The sequence below is a fragment of the Chroicocephalus ridibundus genome, chromosome Z (genome assembly GCF_963924245.1).
Source record: "Chroicocephalus ridibundus chromosome Z, bChrRid1.1, whole genome shotgun sequence".
Lineage (NCBI taxonomy): Eukaryota > Metazoa > Chordata > Aves > Charadriiformes > Laridae > Chroicocephalus > Chroicocephalus ridibundus.
In genome coordinates this window covers 2,275,439-2,297,320 of record NC_086316.1, presented here as the reverse complement: position 1 = coordinate 2,297,320, position 21,882 = coordinate 2,275,439, and the positions used below count along the sequence as shown (strand labels likewise).

Here is a 21,882-nt window from a genome sequence, read left to right as displayed (position 1 = left end):
TAACACAAACCAGTGGCACTTTCTTCTCTCTTTTGACCTTTTTCATTAGATGAGCAAGCCAGGTTTTAGCTTATTCCAAACATTTTGAACAGATTAGTTCCCCATAAACGGTGAGTGATAAGCCAGGCATTCGCCCATGTCATTTTCATGAGGGACTCAGTGAGCCTGCACTCAGGAGGTTCTTCAGGAATAGCCTCAACTTTGCTTTCTCCCAAAGTAACCTCTTAATTCAATTGTTTTTTCTGTGGGTTTTTTTTTTTTTGGGTGGAAAAGGTTTCGAAAGGTGAATGGCAATGACTTCAAATGCCGAAGTATCTTTAGCCGCCGTCTTTGTCTTGGGTGTCTCATTGTTTTGATTCTAGAGCTGCGGAACGTTCCCCTGAAATCCAGCCGCAAACAGATATAACTTCATAAACACGGCGGAAAACGCATTAACATTTCTAAGAAACCACGGGAAACCCGCCCGGCGGAGTTGCGGCTCACCCCCTCCACGCAGCCCCAGCCGCTCTTTGAAGTCAAGCAAGGTGAACGGCATAATGGAGGTGTTTAAGGAGGTTTAATAATGTAGAGAGGGGAGCGAGCCAGCCCCACATCAGAAGAACGCTTTTCCGCACGGCCCTGCCGCAACTAAATTTAAATGCGGGCTGCAGCACCGGTGGCTCCCGTAATCTCGGTATCTTTGAACACAAAGGGAACAAAAGATTAAACAGGCGAAGAATATACAAAGAAAAGTAATGGCAAATTTAGATGAAAACCTGCAAGTTAAGGAACACGCTACGCCTTCCTGAATTTTCTGCACTAATCTAAAAAACAGTCGCTAACCTTTACATATTTGATCCTTAACTCCAGCTCCAGCCTGGGTACACACTGCGGCTAACTTTCAGAGCCTTTACATGGTGACAACAAGCGAGCGTACGGAACAATAGCTTCTGCACATAGAATCATAGAATCATAGAATCATAGGGTTGGAAGGGACCTCTGGAGATCATCTAGTCCAACCCCCCTGCCAGAGCAGGGTCACCTAGAGCAGGTTACACAGGAACACGTCCAGGTGGGTTTTGAATGTCTCCAGAGATGGAGACTCCACCACCTCTCTGGGCAGCCTGTTCCAGTGCTCTGCCACCCTCAGGGTAAAGAAGTTCCTCCTCATGTTTAGGTGGAACTTCCTATGTTCCAGTTTGTGCCCATTGCCTCTTGTCCTGTCCCCGGGCACCACTGAAAAGAGCCTCGCCCCATCGTCCTGACACCCACCCTTTAAGTATTTATAAGCGTTGATAAGGTCACCCCTCAGACGTCTTTTTTCCAGACTGAAGAGACCCAAATCCCTCAGCCTTTCCTCATAAGAGAGGTGTTCCAGTCCCCTAATCATCCTCGTAGCCCTCCGCTGCACCCTTTCCAGCAGTTCCCTGTCCCTCTTGAACCGGGGAGCCCAGAACTGGACACAGTACTCCAGGTGCGGTCTCACCAAGGCAGAGTAGAGGGGGAGGATGACCTCCCTTGACCTGCTGGCCACGCTCCTCTTGATGCACCCCAGGATGCCATTGGCCTTCTTGGCCACAAGGGCACATTGCTGACTCATGGTCATCCTGTTGTCCACCAGGACTCCCAGGTCTCTTTCCACAGAGCTGCTCTCCAGCAGGTCAGCACCCAACCTGTACTGGTGCATGGGGTTGTTCCTCCCCAGGTGCAGCACCCTACACTTGCCCTTGTTGAACTTCATAAGGTTCCTCTCTGCCCGTTCCCATCTCTGCACATGATTTGTGCTTATTTATTTACAGCCGATAAAATCAAAACTTGTTATTTTAATTGATTAAGCCATAAATAAAGAGTTACAGAAGTCAAGTCTCCGCACTTGCACAGTCCGATGATTCCTGCTAATCCAGCAGCACTTAACAAATTCACATGTGGTTAGCCTGCCTCGCCGTAGCTGTAGATCACATTTCTATGCTGCAAGCTGTGCAAAAAAATCAATATGCCAAGTTTAACATACGGACAGGAAACATGATGTCCTCCTATATTTTCAGTGAACTCCAAATGACTGTGCGGTTCCTCGTCTGCACAGTTTATTTCAGAAAAATGCACTCTTTAAGAAGAAAAAAGAACTAGCACGCAGTGAAATATACAAATGCATTGCTGGAGTCATACCTGACTCTATAATAACAATTTTTTTCAAATAATCTGGCATTTTGATTGCATCACCAGCCAGCCAGAAAGCTCCCATCTGCCCCTTTACATATTTAAAGCAAAGACACATTCTTCGGACAAAACATACACTAGCCATACGCATTTTAGATTTCACGGTAAATTCCTGTATGCTTTTTTCATACATCAATTCTTTAGGCGCCAATACTCTCTTTTTTCCAACTGACTGCGCTGTGCTATAATTCATTTATTTACACCTAGCGGCAACCACCGTCCACCAAAACAACCTGTTAACTTCCACCACTCTTCTCTACTGCAGATCTGCCATACTTTTGCTGCAGAAACACCTCATTTGTGTGTGTGTGTGTGTGGGGGTGTGAGGATGAGATGCCCCCGCCATGGGGCAGGGGTGGCCACGGCCACCAAGGTTGGCACCGTGCGGGGCCACCTCCAAAGCCACCAGCACCCCAACTCCTTCCTCATAAAGGGAAAAAATAAAGGGGGGGGGGAAAAAAGGAAAAAAGATTGGCTTTAAACACTTGGAAAGGCATTTTCAAAATAGAAGACCATGCAGGGAAGCAGAGAAATTCTCCTTAGCGTACGATTGGCTCTTTCAGTGGTAATTTCTCTTCATTGCAATGAGCAGCTGTAAATGGATTAATGGCATTTAGCTCTAGAGAGCATGTCATTGATCTGTACCGAACATATAAACTGTTATATAAAACACACTCAAAGACCCACACTTGTTCCTAACTTTCTATTAATATGTCATTTGCAAGACAAATTTTATTCAGAGATTAATGTACCATTTTAAAAAGCCTAGGCATAAAACTCCCAATCAGAAAATAACAATGTAACAATTTTAAGTGTTGAACAATATTAATACTGCAATAAATTACAATTTCGGTACGTTTTAGCCTTTTTTATATCAGTTCAGAGCGCACAGCACAGCTCCATACTACTACAAATGAGTTGTTTCAGGGACTCCCCAAATGCCAAATATGCAAAGTTTGCTTCCACAGCCTCTCCTGCTAATGCGAAAGAATCAATAATATTGCAGCAAGAAGTGATGATCACCGTTTTGAGGTGGGGTATCTCTGCGGATCAGGGGACACGGATCGTCGCTCCAGAAGAGGGATGGGAACTGACTCCGTGGCACGTGCTGCCTATGGGAAGGTATCCCGGAGACCCAAAGCGGGTATCCCTATAGCTCCTGCCAAGCTATACGGAACCTCTGGACCTATGGAACGGCCTAAACACCTCGCTCACGGGCTTTTATGCAGGGGTAAAATGCAGCCGGGAAACTTCCTCAAAGCAGACGGCTTCGTTAGAGTTGGCCAAATGGGACTGCGCATATGTAAATCACCGATGAGTCTGTACTAAATCTTTAATGTCTTAATGCCTCCGTTTGCTTTTTTCCCCTGACTTTGACATCGCAGCAGTGTGAACAGCTATATTTAATTTACAGGGTTTCTTTTCTTTTTTTTTCGGGCTTTTTTTTTTTTTTTTCCCCCTCCCCAAAATCAGAAGGCAGGAAGTAGATGGGTGTAACTTACAGAGGCAGCTGAGATGAGTTGCTGGCAGGGTGAAGTGGTAGGTTTTAGTAATAGCTGGAAGCCGTAAGTGGTTCTAAGCTTTGAAGTCAGTGCAGCTTTGATGTGCTACTCCCATAGTTAATGGCAAGATAGTCTTGAAAGAAAAAGATTTCCCAAATACCATCCAAGTGTCGTTGCTTGTGAAATCCTTGTATGATTTTTTTTTTCCCCCTGTTGAACTTTAAATCTAACATCGGGCTGCTCTCACTCCCTCTCCATCGCTCTTACTGTCTTTTAAAGTGTTTTAATCGGTTAAAAGGATAATTAAACCCATGCTCGGTTTGGTGCAGGCAAGTAGCTTGCTGCATGTCTTTGCTTTGCTGAATCGATTTTGAGTGTTTTCCTCCCCAGACCCATGGTACTCGGACACCGGCAGGGACCACAGGGCGGGATGCGGGGGCAGTGGAGGGTGGAAGCCCGCGGGCATCCCTGGAGGGGTCCACTCGCCTTCCCACCATGGGAATGGCCACGTTTGTCCCGAGGGAGAGCATCCACCTACCCACCCGTGTACGTTGGGACTGACGGGAGAGACACAACGCTGAGTCCATGGGGAAAAAACACCCCAAACCACCAGGAACAGCAGAGTTCCCTTGATGAGTATTTGTCTCCCATACCAAAATATCATGGAGGAGTATCTACTGATTTTTCCCACAATATAAATTCTCCTTGAGTTGCACACTTAACCAGTAAGAGCTTTCACATTTACTGAAAACATAAACAAAACTGTACTTGGAGAGTTAGGTTTAAGAAAGCAACTCATAAAAGTCTGATATTTAGTATCTTTTGTAAACGATCGTACAATACGCAACTTATTAGAATAGCTAAACTTTAAACTTGAGCCTAATCTACATGTCAAACGTCATCAACAAACCACACGCTGAAGCACAGCAAAACAACCATTTCTGACGAGTCCGAAGCTAGCAGGGCAAGAGCATTAAAGCGGTTTAAGCCACAGCCTTTATCCCACATCAAAAAGCTGTTTACCTGGGCACACTTATATCCGAACAGAAAAGGGAGACGCTGATCACAAAGACCCATGCCTGTCTAAATGGACAGAAATAAAGAAAATGGCATGTGACCGGTAAATTACGGGAGAGCAACACGTCAAGGTTAGAGGTCACTGAAGATTTCAACAAATCTCAGAAGATACGGCAACAGATTAAGCGAGGGGATAGACTGCCCTCCAACCTTAACCTGTGAAGACCTTTGAAGTCTTGTGGTGACCTCTATCCTGCTCTTTCATATTAGTTGTTAGTTACACTAATTACAGCCTAATAGTGCGCCGGAGCCAGACACTTTTTCTGCAGCCATCCCGAGGAGGAGAATGTGTGGAATGGCCAAGCCCTGCCCTGCGCATCGCGGGCACTCGCCCCTGTGAGCCGTGTCCTGTGTCATCTCGTACAGGTACAAGACGTTAGTTACGTTCTGCACCTTCAAGAAGCCAGTGAAGTCTTTGCTGGGGGAAGCCACAAGCTAATTAAGCCAAAACCCCAAGTCAAGTTTGCCTAAGCAGGGTCTGACAACAACGCTGAAACAAATTTAGTTCTAAAAACTGTTTTAACGTGCACTCTGGCATAATGATAACCAAAGCAAGGATGTAAAGTGCAACCCCTCATAAATACTGTATATCCAGCACTGAAATCAAAGAAGTAACTTGCTGCTGCTGCCAGTGAACTTGAGTGAGGGAGTGTGGGATTAGATGTGGAGTCTATTTGCATTGATTTTGCATCAATATCCATATTAATGCTAACACAATATTGTATCATATTTGGGGACAGCACTCAGCTCACCGAGTCTCTCCGGCAGATGAAAGATCACTTGTAAAGCTTCAGTAAATCATTCAGTAGCGTTAAAGAAAGTCAGGCACTAAATCAGGAGAAAAGTTTAGAAAAAGATGTAGCGCAGAAAAATCATACCAGGATTAACAAAATGTATAACAAAACAACCTATGCATGGAAAGAACAGCTATTCAAAACCAATTTCTATTTCCTCATTTACACGAGGAATATTTTTTACGTGGCTGATAAGAGCTTTGGAGGATGACAAATCAATCCGCCTGTGACTGCTGGCACCTCTGTTACCACGATAACGTCAGTTATCTGTGGGTGCAAACTACAAGCTGTGAACGCACTGCTAAAACCGTACAAATACAAACGTAGTTCCACTGAAGACACAAACGAGCAGAACCCGGGACTTCCCTGCATCAACGAGTAGCAGAGCTCTCAGAAAGCCCAAATGAGACAATCTGACAGCAAGTGATGTAAGTGCTCGTACTTCTATTTCATCTGGAATTTCTGGACTTTTAATAAAACATAAGCTTTATGATCCACGTGCAAAACAACAGGAAAGATCCTCCTTTCTCTACTGAGCTGCTCTGGTGCAAAGGTACAAGGGTGTGGGGAGACATGGGCACTGATCTCCCCAGGCTTCTGTGTGTGCACCTTCTACTGGCATTGTACAACACGATGGATGGATTCCGCAGGGGCATCTGCTTCCCGGTCCAACCAGGTTCCCCACAGGCTGGGTATACCGGTATTAATGCACAATTCACATCTACTCTCCTTGTTGAAGGCATCCTCTTGCTGTGTTGGCTCAGTGAGAGCAATCTGTGGCGCCTGGCTGGTGGGAAAGCCCACTGGAGTTTGGGGCCATCTCCTCTGGATGTTTGTGGTCCTCTTCACTTTGTCCTCGCTCAGAGACAACGAATAAGAAAAAACAACCTCTTGGTTCTTCTTGTGTCTGTCGCTGACTCCTCTCCTTAGTGTACAAAAAAATCCCACTGTTACTTTGAGTGAACACTCTGCCTCTCCCGCTACTCCACCGCACGATCTACTTTTTCAAAAAATGCATGGCATTTAGAAGGCATTGGTAAAAATAATCAATTAGCACAGACCAGCTGATTACAGTCATGGAGACCAGCAATGCCTGCAAGCAATGAATGCTGTTCCTTGGAAAAAACCAAGCAGGAATCACTCTTTTTTTAGGATGGATGAGGAAAGGAGAACCTTCATCTACGTGACAGTCAGGGGTTAGACCACTGACATTAGAAGCAGCAACCAATTTCAGTGGAAGGGGTCTCAAGCCAACATCTCAAAGGAAGGTGACCAAACTTCCAGCCAAGACCTCAGGGTCCCTCTTGTGCTCTTTGAGTTCCCTGACCCCTCAGGTTTCACCCCTTCCTCTGCTGGCAGGTCTTTACGGGGAGATGACACTTTCCTGGAGGACAGGAGATGTGTGCTTCAAGAACAATGGAGAGAATCACATCAGACAACACATGACACAAATGTTTAATAAGTTTCATCCAGGGCTATTAAAAGAAGGAAAAAACCCCTCACTCTTAAAAACTGTCATTAGTTTACACTCAGCATTTGGTTTAAAACAGTGGTCTGCAGGGACAAAAGGGCCGACGTGAGACCCACCAAAACTGCTGCGAACCTTTAGTGGCAGCTGAATCAGGTCCCAGCTGCCAAAAGAAATCTGCCAGATCCGTAAGCTGTGCTGAATCTGCAAGCTGTACCTAACGCATGAGTCCACGTTCTGCAATCAGTGGCAGGAAACATCCAGAGCGCTCCTGAAATAAAACAAACCCCATCTAGCAGCTCTGACACGGGTTATTATCAGCGTCCAGCATAGTACTGCTTTAGGAGATCTTCAACTGTCATCTTAGATGTGTTTGATTTTACGGGATATTTCTTATGCTGAAAAATATCCCATTTATGCTGTTGGACCCGATGATCTCAAAGGTCCCTTCCAACCATGAAGATTCTACGATTCTATGATTCTACGATTCTACGAAAGGGAACAGATTTCACTGAACGGACCAAGCTGCACAAGCGGATGTCTAGACTTCTGCCCCCAAATTACCCAAATCACAAGCATTTTAATGTAACTGCTCAGAGTAATGACGACGCCTTGAAGCTCAATTACCCCAGAATCGCAAAGTGCCGCCTGCTCCTGGGCCACGAGTGTTTCGAGATTTTGTTTACGTTCCCCATGGGAAAACTCCAGCGGGAGCATCCGCAGGACGGACGGACGGCCTCCGGCAGGGCTGGGGAGCTCCCTCCACACCACGCACCCGTGTTCGGACACACAGGAGAAGCCCTTCTACTTTAACACTCAGCTGAGTATATAGTTTAAACCCCGACGTAACGGCACCAAACACCTGGAGGCAAAGAGGGACACAAAACACAAGCTGTCTTGCCTCGCAAGGCAAAGTCAGAGCCAAGGCCTGCCCTCGTGCACGTGTGTAAAGCGTCTGTGGGACTCAAAGGGATCCTCATGTCAGTATCTAAGAGTCAAAAATTGGCCTTCAGACCTCAAATATAGGGTTTTTTATTTATATGTAATAAAAATCATATATATACACATTATATCTTATACGATGTATCATTCCAAACTATATATTAACATAAAAATCTCAGATAAAGAGATAAGAACTTTTATACCCAATGCCTCATTTGCACAAAGATTAAACTCCCTAAAAAAGACAACCCTTGTCCTTAAGAGTAACGATGGGCACTTAACAGCATTTGTTCAGAAGTACATGACATTTGCCTTCAAACTGACTACTCTTTTCACAGCAGCAATAACGAACATCATCTAAAACAATTTGCCGTATTAACCATGCGGATTATTTCCTTATTAAGCTGTTGTGGGCATGTCTTGTAAAATTACCTAAAATAACAGGATTAATGTGGAGGGGAAATGTCCTATTCCCTTCTTTCACTTGAAAACTGGAATATCGTTTAAAAAAAAAAGATCAGTTATTAAAAGTGGCTCATTAAATTAAGATATTTATTGGAATATGTAAGTACGTAAAATATTGATAGATAGATAGATTATAAACAATTATCACCTAGAGTATGGTTTTCATGTCATAATGTAAGAATATATGTCTGCTTAAATTAGCCTCGTCCTTAACACTATTGGTGTAAACAATCAGCATCTGAACATTAGTTATAAGCAGTTGTTTGCTTTTGCTTTTAATAAATAGGTAACAATCACAATGCATTTAAAACAAGTCACTTAACTGTCCCTGTACATTACCATGACGAGATTAGTTGCTGACACTGGTTAGCAGAAAATGACAAGTCCCCTCAACAGAAAATTGGGCCTTCCAAATATAGGCATGTTCCTTGATAGGAGAAAGTTTAAAGTGCAAATACACTGCGAAAAGGGCCTCTAAAAACGGCATCGCAGAGCTCCATGTTTCTCATCTTTTGGTTATCTCACAGGTTGGGAAACTAATCTTCTCGGCTGAGAGCTAGATGGAGCAGCCAGAAAACTGTTAAATTAGCAACTTGAGGGCAGGGTGCTAAGAAGGCAAATATGATATAAATTTAACCTCCATGTGTTGCAAATAAGTTTAATTTATGTGGCAAAGAAAAAGAAAAGGAATGTTAAAAACAATTCTATGCCAGCCCTAGGAGTTTTTCCAATTCTTGTTTGACGTCCAATCACAGCCATGAGCAGGAATTTGATGTAGTTGGCATTGCTGACAGCCGTTAAGATAATTTGTATGCCTAAAGTATTAAAATGTCTGCTTATTACCTATTTGGAGGGATTCAAGTGCATAAAAGCAGTGAGGATGTGGTGCATTATTCTAAAAACACCATTACTTATCCCAACAACACTGATAAATCTGAGCTTGGGTCCTTCAGGGCACATATGCTAGTGTGCTAAAAAAGCCCAGGAGGAGACACTGGTGACAGACGACCTTGGCCGACCAGAGACCGGGCTAAATTCCCCCCCAGGCGCACCTCTGCGACGCGTGGAGAGCTCCATCGCCCTGGAAGGCATCAGCTTGGGAGACGGATGTTGGTGGCTGTGAATGTCAAAGGTTTCTAAAAGACGGGAACGATGGTTTTCTAACACAAAAAGGTATAATGCCCTCCATGACTTTACCATTTTGGGCAGCGTTGTGATGGATAAAGACGAATGAGGTCACTGGGCTGGACGTGGGCGGCTGCCTGGGGCCAGTGAACCTGACCTGGTGACATTGAGTGGGATGGAGCAGAGAGAAGCCTCAGCCGGCAACACACGCCCTCGGTGCTTCAAAAAGGCTATTTTCTTCAAGGTACGAAAAAGATTAGCAAATTTAATCAAGACGAGATATTTAAGCATAAATGAATAAATGAGATCTTAAAAAAGTTTGCTGGAGGACAGAAATACCCAAGATAGAGCGTCAGTCCTCCTGGTTCAGCAAAAAAGCGGAATTGGTTATTAGATACAGAAAAAGGTGAAAATATCTCGTTATCGGCATAAAGAGGTAATAAGGAAAGCTAGAGCTATCTAAAGGAAAAACAATCTATAGCTGACAAACTTAGCACAATGAAGAACTTTGTTTCATACACAAGGAACAAATGCAATCCATAGCAAACATATGTCGATTTTCAGACGGAGGTGGTGAAACTGTACATAACAATGCAGAAGAAAGTACAAATTTGTTCAATATATGTTTCTGTTCTCTATTTGGGGAAAAAAAAAAGGCAAAGTGTTTGATGAAGGACATTTTTTTTCACTGCTTATCAATTTCTTCTCAGGGATAAATATTTCTAAATCGGCAGGCTTGCAGAGTTTGTATTCAAGAGCCGTAAACCACTAACTGGCTACCACACTCATTTTAAATAACACTTAAAATAGCAGAGAAGTTACAGAAGATGGGGGAAATCCTAATCCAAAATTTCAGACATGACTATCTGCACAGTTAGCCTGACATAAATCTCAAGAAAAAATAATGGAAAAATGGATATACAGGTCCATAAATTCCTGCCCTACATACTGTGGGCATGAAGAGTATGTTCTCGTTTTTTTATTGGAACTTTTTACATGTCTGTCTTCCTCTGTGGCTCTTCTTCCCGGGATATCTACCTGTCTTTAAGGAAAAAAATTCCAGTTTGCTCAGATTTTAATTGCAAGTCATCGGCTGTAGAATAATCATTCTCAGTGCTTACCACTCTGCCCAACTGGCTGATGTATTTTTTGGGGTAACTGTTGCTTACTCGGGTGTTCCTGAAGTTGTGTGCATGCAGCAAGGAAGACATGAGTCACTAAACCTGAAAGTTTGGAAGAGGCTGCCCAGTGAGGATGCATCATCACACAGCCCAAAGGAAAGGACCAATGACACCAGCATCTGTCAGGAAATGACGTAAGAACATTTGTTCTTGCCTGGGGGCTGGCGGATGAAGCTGAGGCCTCCTAAAAACCATAGAATCACAGAATGGTTTGGGTTGAAGGGACCTTAAAGATCATCCAGTTCCAACCCCCCTGGGCAGGGACACCTCCCACTAGAGCTTTCAGACCCGCCATGCTGTGATATTGGAGTCTATTAATGAAGAATTAAAGTACAAAAATGTGATTAATTCAATCCAGTAATAAATAAATACAATAATAATAAAATCAGCTTCACTCTTTGATGATAGCTGATAAGGATTTATATGCAAATAGAGTACGCTCAATTTTTTGCCAGGCATTTCATTTATTCCTCCGGAGCAACCCGAGGAGCAGGGCAAATTATGCCAACTTTGCCAGGCATTTTCAGAAAGTCCTTTGTCTCCCTTTTCTTTCCAGCAAGTACTTTTTGCTCTTCCCTGGTTTCCCAGGAAAATTCTAGAAAAAAGACCCTCTATACTGTCATTACATTGGAGCCACTTCCCTGGCTGTGACTGCTGCTTCGCCAGCCGTGTTTAGCACCTGAGTCACTCCCCTTTGTCTTTCAAAGGAGACATTAAAAAAATCTTCCTGTTATTAGGAAGATACCTCCTTCCTCATTTCTTCTTCCGTGCTGCAAACTACTTTCGCAAAAGTTGGCGAAACTTAATTACAACTAAAACTTCAAATTAGGCAGACATTGGTCAATGTTTCATAAATTCACCAGGAGACAAATGGTACAACTGTAGAATTCCTGTTTACTCGTGAAAAGAGGTTAAAAATCAATATTATTCAATATTTCTAAGAACTTGCAGACTAAGTAATCGGCAAATGTGGCTGCCATGGAGAAAGCACTATTGAATAGAGATGTTACCGACGGAGTGTCCTAAGGCTATTCAACAACACAGGAAGTAAATATAAATTCACTGGTGGCAAAGCTTGTGTAAACGTGAAGATGGGCAGAATGGTTATCAACAAGAAGGACAGCAGCCTTTTTGTTCATCTGTTTGGCTGCTTGTTTGTTTTTTTTTTTTTCTTTTTTTTAAAAGCTACCTGCAATGTTTCATAACACTACCTTAGAACCAAGCTCTAGAAAGGGTATCGGGAGATGCTGGACAAGCTCCTCCTAAACTGACAGTGACAGAAGTATGGTGATAAAAAGGGTCAAACATGACCACTGGCTGATGAAATTTGGCAGAAAATCAGGTAGTGGAGATTCGAAGTCTGTGCACTGCATTAGTGAGATGCCCACGGGTCCGTTTCAAAGAAAAGATGTTGAAAGACCGGGGACACCACAGAAAAATGTATAAAAGCATTTGAAACCTGGAGAAATTAACTTGCAGTGAGACTTAAAGAACTCAATCTATTTCATTTCTCAAAAGAAAATTGAGCGTTGACTTGATTCCAGTATGTAATTCACATGGAGAAAAAGCAACTGTACTAAACGGCTCTTTAACTTAGTAGAAAAAGGCACAGCAAGAACTAATGGCTGGATCCTGAAACCAGACAAAGCCAAACCAGAAATGAGCCACTCCTGTTAATAGTTTGACAAATTACAAAGGGAAGGAAGCAACAGACTCCCCATCTCTTGAATCCTTCCATCCAAGCCTGAATGACTTTCTGGAAGACACGCTTTAACCAAATGCAAGTTATAAATTTCAGCATAAGAACATCTGGTCAAAAGTTAAAGACCTATATACAAAAGTGGAGAGTAAGTGATCTAAATGTCTTTCCTGGCCTAAACTATACACATTTATGAAAAAAGATCAAAAGTTTTCCACTGAAAGTGAACCTTTTGAAAAATTCTCCCACATCCAAATTTGGATTCTAACGGAAAATGCAAGATGAAATGTATATGACCTTTTGGGTGTTATATTAAGGCAAATAAAAATTTTGGTACTGAATTTTGGATTACATCTCTGCGGGAAAACCTCCTTAACGGTGCTGTGCTCTAGCAAAAATGCAGCTTTTACAAATACAGTGATGTACCAGATCCCTTCTCTTTAGACGTTCTGGCTTCACAGAAGTACTGAGGATAAAACACAGAAAATACTTTTAAAAATTACTAACAGTAATGTGCACGCAACTTGGCATATCAAGACTAACATTCAACCTCAATCCCACGAAGTACTTAATGAAAACTTATCGAGACCCATGTAAAGAGTTTCACTATTGCTGGACTGCAGACTGTAGGTATTTCAGAGGAGGTGAAATGAGAGAGGACCATGGCCTTCTCTTCCATGCTATGGAAAACTTTAACCAGGTTTTAACCCACTGTTCAAGCAGCCAGGAGCAAGGTTGCCTACATGCATTGAGAGGCTGGGAAGGCATTGGGTGTAAAAAGGTGTCAACGAGCCATCATGTAAGGAAAGGTTTTTCCGCCATCACAAAGAGCATGAGGAAGTGGAAAACCACCTATTTCTGTTAGGGCATATTCTGACACGCCCTGGAGGAAAAAGCCAAGTTGAGTTCCACCCTCACAGATTCATAGACTCATAGAATCATTTGGGTTGGAAAAGACCCTTAAGATCATCGCGTCCAACCATTAACCCAACACTACCATGTCCACCCCTAAATCGTGTCCCTCAGCACCACGTCTACCTGGCTTTTAAATCCCTCCAGGGACTGGCGACCCAACCACTTCCCTGGGCAGCCCATTCTAATGTTTGACAGCTCTTTCAGTGAAGAAATTTTTCCTAATATCCATCCTAAACCTCCCCTGGCACAACTTGAGGCCGTTTCCTCTTGTCCCATGGCCTGTTCCTTGGGAGAAGAGACCGACCCCCCCTGGCTACCCCCTCCTTTCAGGGAGCTGTAGAGAGCGAGAAGGTCTCCCCTCAGCCTCCTCTTCTCCAGGCTGAACACCCCCAGTTCCCTCAGCCGCTCCTCACAGGACTTGTGCTCCAGACCCTTCACCCTCACTTCATTTTGAAGGATTTTGAGGAGGTTAGAAAATAAAACATCACTTGTTCTAATTTTTCCCCTTCAACAGACAAAACCAGTGTGGATTGAACTAATACTAGATTGGCTTTTTAGCAATAACTTAATTATACTTAATATAGTCTCTTTAAAGTGTCAGTCTAAACTGTCACTTGGATATCTGCAGTACAGTTGCATCCGCCTATTGAAAACATGAATGTAGTCATTATTTGTTGTACCGCTCTTGTGCGTGTAAGTGCTGTACGGAATCACAGCACGAGCATTGCAACCACACGACCACCTGGAGGGCTCAGCGTCACCTATGCTGGCTGCCATCTGCATGGGCCAAGACGAAGCACAAGCACCAAACAGAAAGTCCCTGAACTCAAAGGTTTGTAATCACGCATTAGAGTAAGACTTTGGCCAATGTGTAGGCAGGTATGGGTATACGAAGAACTAATGACATAGCACTAAGTAGCATTGGAAGCAGTGGTCATGGCGGTCTAACCATTGTCAGACACTTCGTAGGAAATATCTGGCTGTAATAATCGACATTATTCATTATTACCACAATCAGACAGCTTTGAGGACTCTAAGGCAAGCGTATACTACTCTATTTCACTGTACTCTAAAAAAATGCAATGATAAATAGAAATGTTTGAGTATGTGAATAATTTTTGATGAAATAGTATCTCTAATATCAGTACTGCCTCAAATACATGTAACTGTTTTGTAGAAGGGTACGGGAATATGAGCGTTTTGTCCTAAAAAATAACAGTGCTGGTGGTATATCGGACACCTAACTGGTCAGATAAGGTGTTATAAAAATGCATTATAAAATTGAAATTCTTATAAAATTGAACTCTCTGAGTGCAGCAACAGCTGGGAATTCAAGCCAACACTTTCAAATTCATGTTTTCATATTTTCTTTCGAGGGTCTGGCTTTCTGGAACGGAACCTGTGATATTGTTCAACAGGTCTTTATATATTTTGTCCTTTCCAAAGCACCGTGCAGCTAAGCTACCCGAAACACAGCGCAGGCGCTCACATCCAGCTAGGTATCCCACATGAAACGTAAAGCTGCCTGACACACCTGAGGCTGAGCAGGAGACTAAAAGCCTTTGAAGAGTCGGGAGCAGGGAAAAAGCTACTTACTTCCGCGCTAAGAAGACATTAGTTAAAGTTGGACTTAGTGCAGCAACTGCCAGAGCCGCGGCTAAGACAGGCTGATGCTTCAGAGTTTCCCTAATAATTTCCAGCTCCCCACGCACAACGTACGGCAGCAGAAATGGAAGCGCAGGACCAGCACTTTGCCACGTGTGCGGACGCTGGCGTGGGGCTACCGCGGCTCCACGCTGCGGATTCCTGACGCTTTCCCCCCTGATGCGACGAACACCTTAAAACAAATTAATATGCAGCTAAACACGGGAGCCTGCCACCTTGACAAAACACCGCCGCGTTTAATCTCTTCTCCTGAGTGAAAAGCTTTTATTGACAGAACTACATGCACGCGAAGACATAAAATGCAAAGAGGTTTACAGTAAACACTGATTACTGTAATCTTAATCTCCATGAATGACTAGTGAATGCAGAAATAACATTTTTAGCAAAACGGGTAAATTGCCTAATCTGCCTTATTGTAAAAAGTGAGTGGTTTTGTACTTACTTCTTATATTGCTGGAGTTATTGGGCACCTACCCCTGGCCACAAAATACTAATGCCAGGAAAGAGCCCCGAACTGGTCTTCACCAAATGGATTAAAGAGTGAAAAATGAGAAGCATCGGCAAACTGGGCTACAAGCCGCAAAGGGGATGAGCCAGGTATTGTCTCAGTGCTTAATACAGTTTATGGTTGTTTCTGCCTCATTTGCTATGAGCAGGATACATAAATGTGTAAGAGTGGCAGTTTAAGTGCAGTGCGAATAAAGCCGAGGGAAAAAAAAACAGCAGAGAGAAACAAGTTGGTCCTTCCCTGCGTCTGTCGCCAGCCTGGCTCGTGCAATTACCCCCGTGCACAGACCCTGCCGCGTCGCGGAGCCTGTTTAACCTCACCGGAGATGCTCCCGTTTGAACCCCGGGGTCCGCTCAGCATGGGGTGCCTCTGCCGCCAGGCCAGGCTTTTCTGCGGAAATAACGCAACTGCGCTCTGAAAACAGCGGGCAGGACCCACCCCTTAGGCAACGCCAACAAAAAACCACCACCTCTGTCACCTCACGGGTAATTCCCGGTCTCCCTGGTACCGACAGGAGCTTTGCCACAAGGGCTTTATCCGAGGAGCCGGTGCAGGCGTGTGCGGGGGCCGGGCAGCGCGCCGGCTCTTCCAGGGAAAGTGATGGGCTCACTTTCTTGGCTCAGTGCTTTTAAGCAGATCTAACAGTCCAGAATAACTTTACTTAAATTTACTCTAGCCCCACGGAAGGATTATTGATGCTATTCTATTACTTAGCACAAAGCAGCAGTCTCGAGGGGACTGTTTAGTACCATATTCTTGTCTTGATATTAAATCAAGCTATGCCAAGGACTCAAAAACAGCAGGTAACAAGCTTTTCCCTGTTTTTCAGTGAGCTCTGCAGAATCTCGTCTTTCATTTGTTTTGAACTGCAAGTCTCTTATGTGCATAGAGAAAAATCTCTAAAAAAAACCCCCCAAGCCTTAAAGTACATAGTGTGTGTTTAATGCACACAGGAACGCTTTCGGCTGTGTTTTTACCAAGAGGTGCAATGGATGACAACCCCGCTCCTTGTCGGGACAAGCTCCGTCAGGAACAACCACCAGCCCCACTCCCCCTCTCCCAGTTACAAGGATGTGAAAAGGCAAAGCAGGAAAACAGCCGCTTTCTGAACTTCTGTGCCATGTGAAGGGCCTCCTTTTGGTGCTGACACATGCAAAGATGACTGTCTTACACGAGTTTGGACAACTACTGCTGTCTCCACTCCATACTCACCAACGTACGGGCTTAAAGCCTACACAACCGTCCAGCACAACACACGGCATGATTCTGTGGGGTCAAGTATACCAATAAAAACCCCACAGCCCTATGTGAATATTGATTACCATGACCATGGTTTCTTTATTGACATGCCATGGAGCTTATGGAAGGCTGGGCACAGTCCTGGACAACCAGCTCCACGTGGCCTTGCTTGAGTTGGACCAGGTGATCTCCTGAGGTCCCTTCACACCTCAACCATTCTATGAAGCCCTTTCCCCCTTCTATTCATTTATCTGCAAAAAACCCAAATGCCTGCAGTAGCCTGTTAGAAATGGATGATCTTTTCTGAAATCAAAGTTAAAAAAAAAAAAGTTTTGCTTGGCTTGCCTAAATGAAATGAAATGTTTTATATACCATATGGAGTCAAGCTTGATGTCTGGTTCCAGGAAATACCGAGGACTCACTGAGGGTACTCTTCAGAGCACCACCAGCACGGGTCGTACCTGTCCCCTGAAATTAAGAGTTTGTTTTTCTTCTGCAAGCCTGAGATCGCTTTATTCAGCTACATGAATTAATTCTTCCACTTTTTTCCTTATTACAGAGACATATATTCAAGTCTAGGCTCTTCTGTGAATAGAGCTTTTCTTGATTACTGTCAACGTTTCATTCCATTGTGTCATCTTGTTTGTCTTTTGATGTTATAATTTCCTTATTTTACAATGTTTTAACTACAATGGCTGCAACTGTTAAAAGAATAACTAGTGATTTGGGGGGTCAACTAGAAAGGCTTTAAAAGGATTTGATTAGGCAATTCATTTTACTAATGTTACAATAACTTCTTTTTATTTGATTATGTAAATGAGTGTTGGTGCATATCCACTTTGGCAAAATACTGCAAAGTTTAATCTTCTCTCCTAAATAAAAAGCTTTCACTGGCAGAAACACATGAGCTAAGGAATGTATCTTATCCAAACACTACAGTGCTCCCTGTGAGGTGCTCCAAAATACTTGTATTCAGAAAAATGAAGGCCATGTTTACCTGGCGGAATTTACCACAATGCCTTTCCTGGGGTAATGCTCAGGCCACTATCCTGAAATCAAAGTAATTTAATTCCTGAACAGCAGCAGGGGTGGACACAGATCCTCAGCTCTGCTTTCTGCCATCCTCTCTCTCGGGTACTCCCGCCCAGCAGCTGCTCCAGTAGGATGCCTTCCCAAAGGGCTTGTGAACTCCCGGCTCCAGAACCAGAAGGAATGATGTAAGGTCTCAGAGACATGAAGTGAGCTACAACTACGGTTAGCGGTAACATGCCACAACCTGTCATTAAAATGTCCGTCCCATTGTCTGTGTCAAATTACAAGATGACCTCCAATCTCCTGACCAGTAAGACTCCCACCCCTACTCCACTTTATGTGATGATCTTTAATGGAAGGACTGCTATTAAAGTCTTCACCTTTCTCCACCCTACATTTGCTTATGTCTTAGGTAGATAGGAAATGGGTCTGTCTCCTCTGAGATAGAAGAGAGGTCTTCTGCTTTGGCTCCATTAGGAAGGTGGATTAAGACTGAGGCAGAAGATGACCTCATGTCTAACATCCCTCTAATGAGGGATGAAAGTGGAGAGGGTAAGAGGTAGGTTTTTTAACATAACTGAAGGCTGGAAACTGACAGAGGACTCCTCCATGCCAGCGAGGTGATGAGTGTCACAGCTGAGGACCTTACCGGTGCAATGCTCTGGAAAGCAGAGAGGGCTGCGAGCCAGAGAAGGAGCAGAGGAGAATGATGCTGGACAGCCCTACCTGGTCAAAGGTAAATGACAGAGGTAGAGTGGTGGACTCTTCCCTAATGAGGAAGAATGCCTTGTTCTTGTTGACACATATGGGAAGGGTAAGAAGATGGGTAGCGCTGGACAGGTAGCATCAACAGGAGCTCCAGGTCTGATGGAAGATGTTTGAGCTGGGAGATGTGTCTCTCAACACAGCGCGGTAGGCTGTTTAGGATTACACAGGACAACTGTGTTAAATGGGAAATTTTAGAGGACAATCCCTTTGGTGTGATGATAACTTGTTGCAGGAAGATGTTAAACTATGACACTAGCATGCGACCAAGTCCTTGAGACGTGGAGGAAAGACCATGAAGGTGGGACCTTCACAGGACCCCACCTCTTGCCACAAGGACAAAGAATGGATTTATTATGGCTCGCTTTTCCTCTATTGTTGCTGTTCTCACGCCCACAATGTTTAATTATTAAAGTGCATTCATTCCTTTTTGCAACTGAGTAAGACATGAATGAATTATGGCAAACATTTTAATTACTTAATAGTGCTCTAATCAAAAGCTTGAACAACTCTATCTAGAAATACAAGTTGTTTTTCCAGTTTGATGGATACATATTTCTCTCTAGTGATTTTTAAGGGAAATGCAAGCAAGAGACTGCGACATAATCTGAAGAAGGCACTGCTCACACACAACCCGGGGTTTGCCTGTGAATCCCAATGTGCTGAACGGCCAACTGTCAGGCCCTTTTTGGAGAAACTGACTCTCCATACGTGCCTGAGAGGCAGTTATTCCCAAACTTCACTTCTCAGTGCAAACACAGATAAAACACGGGGTTCCAAGCAGAAGAGAGACGTGAATGTTCCTTCTGCAAAAGGCTTATTTAAAAAAAATCTCCTCTCGTTGCTCTGATTGCTCTCACTGTCATTTATTGAAATACCAAGGGCAATGCTGCCAGTTTTTGGATGTGGGCTATTTCAGTACTGCAATTCTCAGCAAACGGGTGAAATAACATCTCTCACATTAAATACTACTGCTCCTACATCTAGCAGCATTTCATAAATTTATTACAGATCACCCTAATGCAGGCTTATGCCATTGCTCATATAAGCACACTGTGGGAAGTATTCACTTGTTCCCCTGTAAACGTCTTACCATTGTCCATATAAGAAATATAAACAAAAACAGATGAGCAAATTGATAATTCAGCAGTACTCACATAAAGTTACAGTATTTTTAACTGTCCTTATATTATAAAGAACCAAGCTGGAAATAGTTATCTTCCATTTAAATCATTGTCCAAAATCTCTGACAAGAACTTCTAAAACATCAGTAATCTTAATCTAGTGGCATTGTATGTGTGCGTGAAATAGAAATAGCCAACTTTTACTGGCTGAAATCCTACCCCACTTAAATTAATTCTTCCGCTAAGGACTTCAGCGCTGCTGGGAGTTCATTAAGTGGAGTATAAAAGTTATGCCCACAATGACCCATCCTCGGTAGAAAGGTACAATGAAGACTTATTCACACCCCTACCACAGCATCACTCTGTTTTTTTAAGTAACACTTAGGATTTCTTTTCCAGAATACCTTTTACATTATTTACATAGGATGAATACAAAGAAAAAGGAGAGAAGCTCAGACGGAGGATTTGCAGTACTGTAAATACGGACTGGTTGCCACCCAAGCCCCAATTTACCTGACTGAAATGACCTCTACAACACGCGCTCTGGCACAACAGCAACACAGACATCAGAGATTGGAAGTTAATACTGTTTTAAAGAATTCTACTACTGAACAACGTTCTTCTCTTAAACTGCAGTGCCCTCCCCTAAAGGAGCAAAAAGTTGCTAAACGAATGTTGAACCTATGAAAATTTCAGTAATATTTCATTTCCCTAAGCACTGAAGAGCAATGCCAATGCCACGGCGCTGCCTCTGTACAGAGCTGATGATCTGCGCGGTTAGATCCCGACCCACAGCAGAAATGTGATCACAGGTCCCTGGTTGTTGTGAGCTCTCAAACAAAGTACCGCTACATTTTCCAAGCCTTAAAAATATCCTGCAGTAAACCAAATTTCATCTGCAAGGTTAGGTCTCATTAAAAGCCTCACAAATCCAGACAGATATGAATCTCTAACTTGTCAAACGAACAACTGCGTCTCACAGAGCAAGGTCAAACACTGTTCCAGCTTTTAAATTAATATTGTATAGGCTGTGTCTTCCTTTGAACCTGATTTTATATTCTACAGAAATACGCTACCTATGGCTTTTAGGAAATCTGATAATCAAACATGAAAGTTCGGTAACAGCTTTATGTATTTTAGATTACTTTCCTACAGAGATTTGAGATTTTCCTGTTACACTGACAACTACGTCTACTTTCTGGAATTATTACACATTAACCAAAGTCTCTGTGTATTATTTCATCTGCTCCTTATGATTTATGATTCATGATTCATTAATGAAAGAGTGTAGCTGAGTATTTCCAAAACAACAGAAATCTCGCATCGAGATTCCTGGATGCTGTAGATAATTTGCTACGTAAACTAGACTTTTGTTGACGAGGATTGAGGAAAGTGTCTTATTTCGCTTAGCTGTACCTTTCTTTGGTGTACTTCTTTAAAACCTTCCTGCCTACATAAAATTAGATAATTATCAAAGGATCTATGATAAATTTCCCAGTTTTCATCATCGCTATTATTTTTCTTAAGCTCCTACCTATAATGCCGCCGACTACTTAAAGCCAAAGAGAAAAGAAGATGAGAAAAACACAAGCTACAAGTAGACAAGAGAACTTAAACCCCACACAAAGCAAAAAAAATAATTAAAAAAAAAAGAAAATAATAAATTAACATCGTGAAATAGCAGCAGCCATAGCCTTTCAACCGTATCTTGCTGCGGAGGGGTTAAAGCGCGTTCGGAACCAAAAGCGTTTTTAACTAAGGGAGGTGCTCCTGGGCGCGAGCACTGCCTGGCTGCAAAGAGAGGGACGACGTACCTGCAGAGACGCGGGGACAGTCCGGCAGCATGGACTCCACCGAGGTGTCCAGGGGCTCCGAGCTGGACACCCAGTTGCAGCAGTTCTGTAAGACCAGACAGGCAATTTTCGGGTAAGCCAGAAAAAAAAAAAAAACAAAACCCAAACCCCCCCTAAACCTCCCCCCCTCCCCCCCAAACCAAAACCCAGAGCAAAAATAAATACGAACTTTGTAAGTAAGGACAATGATCACATCAAAATACTCGGACTAATTTACACAGCAGCCCCAACAGGGACTGGAAGGTAAACTACCTCATTCACATTAACTGGCGATGAAATATTGTAGCTCCATTCTAAATAAGTAAAAAGAGTAAGACCGTAATTCAGATTTG

The 21,882-nt window shown here is 43.3% G+C and overlaps 1 protein-coding gene across 2 annotated transcripts in view; it reads right to left on the bottom strand.

The window, feature by feature from the left end:
- Positions 1-21,882, bottom strand: part of ARB2A (ARB2 cotranscriptional regulator A) — a 272,034-nt gene that overhangs the window by 51,896 nt on the left and 198,256 nt on the right. For both annotated transcript variants that reach the window (XM_063320921.1, XM_063320923.1), the window contains exon 10: positions 21,512-21,596. In XM_063320921.1, coding sequence (XP_063176991.1) covers positions 21,512-21,596 — 85 coding nt within the window. The remainder of the gene's footprint in view (positions 1-21,511; positions 21,597-21,882) is intronic.